At 37.4% G+C, this 7,890-nt stretch overlaps 1 protein-coding gene across 1 annotated transcript; it reads right to left on the minus strand.

Annotated features, from left to right (window-relative positions):
- Window positions 1-640: 640 nt before the first annotated feature.
- LOC121808080 (protein OBERON 4-like) lies at window positions 641-5,668 on the minus strand. Its single transcript, XM_042208419.1, has 2 exons — window positions 2,335-5,668; window positions 641-1,438 (listed from the first exon to the last, which is right to left on the minus strand). The coding sequence occupies exons 1-2, from the start codon at window positions 5,207-5,209 to the stop codon at window positions 876-878; spliced, it is 3,438 nt and encodes a 1,145-aa protein (XP_042064353.1). The 5' UTR covers window positions 5,210-5,668; the 3' UTR covers window positions 641-875.
- Window positions 5,669-7,890: the final 2,222 nt, after the last annotated feature.

Consider the following 7,890-nt stretch of genomic DNA (forward strand, 5'->3'; position numbering starts at 1 on the left):
AAACATTTACCTAAATTTTCACACATGAAAAAATCACGTCATCTGGATTTAAATTTGCAGACAATACAAGTGCATGATGTGAAGAAATTAAAATTACCTCTGTTACAATTCAACCAATCATGACATTTGTATTGTTACAATTCAAATCCTAAAATAATCAATCAGGGGACATTGAATCCTTGATTAAGTATGGAACTGAGCTGTGAATAAATACAAACAAAATGTGCAAAGTGACAGTATACGAATACAGAGCATGGGCATACACGATTAATTTTCATGTGTACACAGAATGAAATAATTGATGCCATCAACCTTATCATGTTTTGAAAGAAAAATTATCATGTTGTGGGGGTTCTGTGTTGTTAGGAGCCTTTGTTTATTATGAAACAATTACTGACTCTCTCACAAGAAAATTATTAGAAATTCTTTTAATATGACAAGTAGTAGTTTATTTTATCCATGCATTGGATTTGTGACACATTAGTAAAAAAGAAATCTCTTTAACCTTGAATTTCCATCCTGCCAGACTGCAACCTCTAAACGAAGACAATTAATTTTAAAGCCACAAATACGAAATGCATACCAATAAAAGAATTTATAAATACTGATATAACAAATTGAATTTAGGAACCATTGTGGATTAAGAAAAAAAATACCAAGTTTGATTGATAGCGGATTTCTCCATCTGCATTCTGTTCCATAACAAAGAATGTTGGGAGATTAGCTTACCCTTTGTACAGATTCTAGTTAGCACTACACTGCATTAGATAGGACAGATAAACATCTACAAATTGACTAACGCATTAGTCAATCGCCACCAGACGAAGCCCCCTCAGCTACATCGAGAGTTCATCATCCAACACTAACCTTGTCAATCATGTTGTGAGGTTCCTTCTCGTAGCTTCCATCTTTAGCAGGAGATCCTTGATATCCGTTTCCATCCTCATTTTCATACTGAAGTATTCATGATATGCTCTTTCAAGAGCCTGGAGCTCTTCCACCTTCTGTTTTCGCATCTCCTCAGCTTCAGCCAAACGAAGTTTGCTGATCCGGCTCGTGTATTCTTCTTCAATTCTTTCGCTTTTGCTCACTGAAATACGTTTCAGAGCTTCAGATTCCTTTCTTGCATCTTCTGCGCGTGCTTGAAACATCTTAGCCTCAGCATGCTTGATTCTCACAATGCTCTCCAGTTCATCAAACATCGGCTCCTTCTGGGGAAATTTTTGGATGTCCATGTTCGATGTGTATTTATCCTTCTTATTGGTGTCGTAGTCATGGAGTAAACTGACCGGATCTCCCAATAGAGGAGCCTTTTCTGGATAAACAGGCTTCATCCACCCAGCTCCTTGGCTGGACCCAGCCATGCCATTACTGCCTTCTTGTTTTCTTGTTTGCGACTCTTTTCTGGTTTCAACAATGTTGCCACTCCTTTCCGATTCTGTGACAACAGAAAGCCACAAGCAAATTTAAGTCGTCTAGTAGGCAATTAAAAATATATTCTGGTAGATGTGAAAATGGCATGTTGATGCATGAAATAAGAAACTCTCTAACTTCCATGAACAATTGTGACATTTATGTAACAAGAAAATTATATGGTTTCAAAAGTAATATAAGAGGCTTAAAACGAAGAAGAAAAATCTGAAATCAACTAGTAGCAGCAAAAGATACAATTATAGCAGATTGAAGTGCTATTGAAAACATGAAACAAATTTGCATGGGAATGAAAGATGCTTTAGGACATTGGGTGATGGAAACTAGCATATTATAATTGCAACATTTTTGTAAAATGTACAAACAAGCAACAGTCCCTCTGAAAAAACATGACTGAACTAGATGTGAATAGATAATGTATAATGGGGGAAATCAATAGTGAGTAGTGATGCTGATCAAGTTCTACAGCTACTAACGATGTAGAACATACACGAACCCTAGATAACAGCAGAAGACAAATGAGTCTACTGAACCAGTGCACCAGTTTTAACAAACAAAACCACATCTGCCATTGGTATCTCTACAACTTAATGTTTCCAAAAAAGAGTAGGGCGAGAGGGGATCTACTTTTGTTCACCCAAATTCTGAATATCCTAAAACTTGCATGCTACGGCTAAGATATTATTCAACACAATACCAACAATAACAGATGGCAAAATAATGTTTCCAGAAGTTTAGAGCAAAGGAGGATATTACACTCTTGGTCTTCCCCACTACACGAATTTCATAAAATGCTCTTTCAGCAATTGTTTACCCAGCTCCAATATAATGCATGATGTCATTTGATTATGCAGTACATAAAGGAATTTTTAAAAAACAAATGAGAAGATAGACCAAACATACCAGTGAAAAAGTTTATTATATGATTCTGCACCTCCTGAAAATCTGATCTGCTAGCCAATTTAGACAGCATCCGTACAGCAATTTCATGGAGCTGTTTCCCTCTAACATCCTCACTGGCATAAAATATTCTTCTCACATATTCAAGTTCTCTAGAAAGATTTTCTGCAGTCCATTCTTTAATGAAGTTCTGGAAAACTTCCTTAACAAAACCAAACATCTCAGAAGGATGATCACAGGCAACACAGTAGAACTGCATTTCAGTGGTGCCTTGAGCATCGGATGCACTACGCCCATTTCTGATATAAGATTTGCGTAACCCACAATCTGCATGGCACCAATGTAAGCATACATCACAACCGACCCAACTACATGTGTTAGAAGCCATGTCAAACTTTGAACACACAAGACACATGCAATCCCTGCAAAAGTCACTCCGCCGCGAACATATTTTGCAGTCACATTCATCCACAGGAAGAAGACTCCGACAATCGAGATTTCTACATCGCATATTGAGAAATATTTCTGCCAAATCTGACGATGTGATATCATATTTTGGCAGAACAAATTCACGAAGCCCTGTTTTCAAAGCCAACAAGATCTCCAATTGGGTACGATTTGCATTTAGCAGCATGTCCAAAGTAATGTCTGACCTCTTCTGTAATGCCTTCTGCAAAGCACTCAGCTGCCACTGCTTACCTGGGTTTGAGATTATATCACGGGCAAACTCTTTAATAGATGGCACATGCTTTGCATTCATGTCATTAAACCTCCGAGCCATTGTAGGTATTGGTTCAGATACTATCATGGTAACTATAGACTCGGCAAGGTCAGTGCCAATTCCCAGCTCTTGATCTTTACCATGCCTGCCATTGTTCCTATGTAAACTACCAGAATCTTTCTCTGCCACAGATTGCCTATTGTCCTTCAAATACTCTGCTCCATGATCATAAGTGCCAAAACCCTGAACGCCAGACAACTGTTTACTACTTAATTGCCTTTCAAGACCAATCAGCATCTTGGAGCTTCCTCCAGTAACTCCCATCTTCTGCAGGGAAGCTTGTCCACTGGGGTTGCATTGGGATACTTGAGACTGCTGATGCAAGAAATTTTCTCTTGATGACATTCCTTGATAAGCAGAACTCTCCTTATCCGTAGCATCCTCTAAAGACAAGGCTTTCCAATCCACCCCCTGAAATAGTGGCTTGCTACCAACAGATTTCTCATAATCAAGTGCATTATGAGTCAGAGAACAGCTAGGATTGTGAGTAAACTGCTGAGACCCAGAAAACGACATTGAAGCTGTAAATCCATCAGAATTTGTCCGGAACGAGCTAGCAAATGATTGAACACTTTTTGTGCGGCTAGGAGAACCCGGAGCTTGTCTCTGAGAACCAATTGGCAATAGTACATTTGGCAAGCTAAGAGAAAGGTCAAGAGCCAATTTATCATCATTAGGCTTGCTATGCATTGATTGCTCCACTTTCTCTGACTTTTTAATTGGATGATTTGAGAAAAACTGGAAGCCCCTGTTACTTAGGCATTCCATTTCAATGTCTCTACTTTCTGTGACCTCCCTTGGTTTAGTATCAACCTCCAAATTCTCTTCAAAGAGACCACCATCAGAAGGCAATAAAGCAACACTCTTACCCTTGTCCTTCATACTTGGGGCTGTTTTCTCTGTAGTAGGCAGCTCAATTTTGCATGTTGCTTGTACACTTCCTGCCACTTCAACATCATCTGTCTTGACTTGATTGTTAACAATTGGGTCTTCCTGTTGCTCCTGTAAAGTTGACAGTTTCGCATCACATGTGCTGTCTGCGACCTCCTCCAAGCAGCCTTCTGTTCCATCATCCCTGACATGGTCACCACCTCCATGTTCTCCTTTTGCATCACTATCATCTTTGTTTCCCTCCGCCACTTGGAATGATGTATCCCGGCAATCAGGCAAATTGCCATTTTGGCTAACAACATCTTCTTCAGCCTCCTTAGATTGTCCATCAGCTTGCTCATCACAGCTGTCCAATTTACTCATGTTGCCCTTTTCTACTGATGAGGAACTCACCCTGTCCTGCGATATTTTGTTTTCATCCTGGGGTTCATTATGGAGCTGCTTCTCAGGCGAGGTTTTCTTATCAGCAGCTTCATCTTCGATAATTGGCTTCGCGGGAGGCACATCGGGTTGAGGATCAGGTTCCAACTCTCCTTCTTCTCGTTCACTGCTGGGTCCTTCACTCTGCACTTGCATTTCTACAGATTTCTTGCACTCAACACTCTTTGATCGATCACTTCCGGAATCCTTAGACCAGGCTGGAGATTTTGCATCTCTGAATCCCTGAGGAGACTTTGCCTTCCTAACTTCCTTTGATTCCACTCGTGTTCCTCTACTCGCCTCACTGCCACTCCTGGCCCCATCATCAGCATCTTTCCCACTACAAAATCTTCTCCACGATGCACCAATGCCTTCCCTTTTAGGCCTGTCCCTCTCAGACCTAAACCCCTTGGGAAAGTCTCTCCTAGGTGCAGAAAGGCTCTGAGAACGATACATGTGATCCATCCCATAACCAGCCCTCGGCGATGAGCTCAATATCCCTCTATCATTCCCATTCCCATTTCCATCTTTATGGCTATCGTAGCTCTTCCTCCTATCATAGCTCTCCAAATCATAATCCGGCCGTTTCCTAATCGATTTTGAACTCTCCCTCTCATCTTCTAACCGATCATACCTGGATGTTGAAGAGGACAAGACCTTCCTCCCACTATCAGATGACCTGTAGTTAGAGCTCCTATGCAAAGACGAAGATGAACGCTGTGCAGCAGCCTCATCTTCTCTTCTTCCCCAATCCTTCAGATCATCACTGGACCTCAACCTCTTCATAATTTCCAGTCTCAAAAAATCAATTATCACAAATAAATACCATCACCATACTAAATTACAACTACACTGATAGAATTAAGCAACAGATCGAATCAGATTTTCAAATCACACACTAAACTAGCGATTAATTGAGCTGACTGAACCTGAGGCAAGACATGTACATCTTCAAATCAACAATAGAAAAATCGTCAGCGCTACTGCACCAGCCTAACCCTAGTTTCACCAAAAAAAGCGAAGTTGGGAAGAAAAGAGGAAGCTTTAGGTAGAAGCAAAGGCGGATTGAAGGGGGGAATGGTGGCCGAGAGCAAAGCGGGGCGAGGGGAATTTGAATGGAGTTGCTTTGTGTTCCGTCAACGGAAATTATAAAGTAGTGGGGTTGGGAGAAAGATGAAGACTTGATTGATTGTTGAATACTGAAGCAAGCAAAATGTCAAGGGAAATGGGGTGCGTAGTGCGCCTAATGGTGCAGGTTAGAAACTGGAAAATTAGTCAACTGTGGTTTGAATGAGTTGAAGTAAACCGCCTGGGGATTTGGTTCGTCTTTTTTTTGTCCAAGATTGATTGATTAATATAGTGATTTTGAGATTTCAACAAAATAAGTCCATCTACTTGACTCGTGTTGATTATTTTTTGTTTTGAAGAATCTGTGTACTACCTCCGTCCCCCAAATATTGGCACACTTTAACCCGGCACAAGTTTTAAGAAATGTAATAGAAAATGAGTTGAAAAAGTTAGTGCATTGTGGATCATACTTTTATATATTAAGTTTTATAATAAAATATGAGTATGAATGAGTTAGTAGAATATGAGTTCCACTGTAAAAAAATGGTAAAAATGAAATACGACAAACTTTGAGGGACGGACGGAAATAGAAAAATGAGATAGGATAAACTTTCAGGGACGGAGGTAGTATTTTTTTTCCACAAACGTGTGTTGTTGGTGAGGGAATAAAATTCATACTTCCAGGAAACTACTCTAGGACTTTACTTTTTTGTCCAATAGTTATCAACCTAGCTTTTTTATTTTAGGGAAATGCTATGCAGCCATAATGTGGCTGGCCATAAAATGACATTTTAGTAAATATAAATACTATGAATAGAAATCATTTAATTACCTTATTCAATGCTTAAACAATGTTTACCCTATTACCCTTTTACTTAATTGCGGTAGTAAATTTCAATTCCACAATCCGTTATTTATATTTCTTTTGTTTTAAAGCTCTTTCAGTTTTTATTTTTTATTTTTACTAATATATTTTTATGTATGATGTATTATTTATTTAAATATAATGTGTATAGTCCAGTTATTAATTATACGATTGAGAAACTGGAAATTTGATTTATATAATTTTATACTTATTGAATTTATTTATAACAATAAATATTTGTTATTGATCATTGAAATATATAGTATTATAGCTTCATAGTCAATATATTTATTTGTATACTAGTGATACATCTATACTAATTACTAGTATTGCATACGCATATATTACAATTTAATATTTTGTGAAATGTTTAAACTCTCCATTATTTTAATAAATCTGTGATTAATTAAAATTCTTCTTAAAATTTAAGATCAACTAAAATTTGAATTAATCAATTAATAAATAACTTATAAATTATAATCATTGAAATTGTAATTAAATTAGTGATCAAAATTGAAACTGAACTATGATTAATTGAAACTAAATTACTATGATGCAATAATAAAAAAATAATATTTTTTATATGGAATCAAACTATAATATGGTTAATAATTAAAATTTAACAAAAAAAGAAAATGAAACCAATGCATTTACGAACATAATAAATTAAAAATATAAAAAAATTATTCAACTACATGGGTTATACTTATATTTGCATAAAAGATATTAGGAGTTGTATATTTCAAGTAAATGACACAATAGTCTCAACATGTTTACTCTTTTTGAGGTGTATCGATTTTGTTGAATTAGCATTAATTACACAAATTTTTATTAATATTTCAAGTTTATGACTGGCCATATTATGGCCATTTAGCATCACTCTTTATTTTATCCTACAAAAGATGTTATATATTTTTTTCAAATTTTTTTACTCTCATATTAATATAAATATATTATTTTCTCTTTACTTGATATATAAAACGTTATCTTCTAAATTCCATGGTACTATTAAAATACTTTCTCCGTTCCAACTAAGTTGGGTCACTTCTTTTGAACAAGGAGATTAAGAAATTGTGATGAATAAGTTAAATGATAGTAATAAAATATAATAGGAGAGATAAGAGTGTCCACAATGGGGGAGCCGCGGCCCGCGGCTCGGTGCGCGGCCCCCCATTGCAGAGGCCGAGAGCCGGGGCCCTAGGGCGAGAGACGTGGCTGAGCCGCGGCCCTCCATTGCATTGAGCCGCGTTTCGCGGCTGGGCCGCGGCAAATAATTATTTTTTTTTTGAAAATTTTTTATAAATATACACTCCCATTTCCATTTTTTCACTTCATTCTACACTTCCAATCCCTTCATTTTACACTCTCAAACACTACAAAAAATGCAAGGTGGAGATGGTAATTCCCCGGGGTATGGAGACTCGGGATACGACAACTTCCCCAATCAGACGTAGAGTCCGCACTCGCCCCAATTCGTAACTTTATTAAATTATGTTAGATCTCAAATTATTAGTCTACAAAAATTTAATATAGT

The sequence above is a fragment of the Salvia splendens genome, chromosome 6 (assembly GCF_004379255.2).
Source record: "Salvia splendens isolate huo1 chromosome 6, SspV2, whole genome shotgun sequence".
NCBI lineage: Eukaryota > Viridiplantae > Streptophyta > Magnoliopsida > Lamiales > Lamiaceae > Salvia > Salvia splendens.

Coding starts and splice junctions, on each gene's coding strand:
- LOC121808080 (XM_042208419.1), bottom strand. CDS start 5,209: ATGAAGAGGTTGAGGTCCAGTGATGATCTGAAGGATTGGGGAAGAAGA. Junction 1,439..2,334: donor TATAATAAACTTTTTCACTG/GTATGTTTGGTC, acceptor CTGTTGTCACAG/AATCGGAAAGGAGTGGCAAC.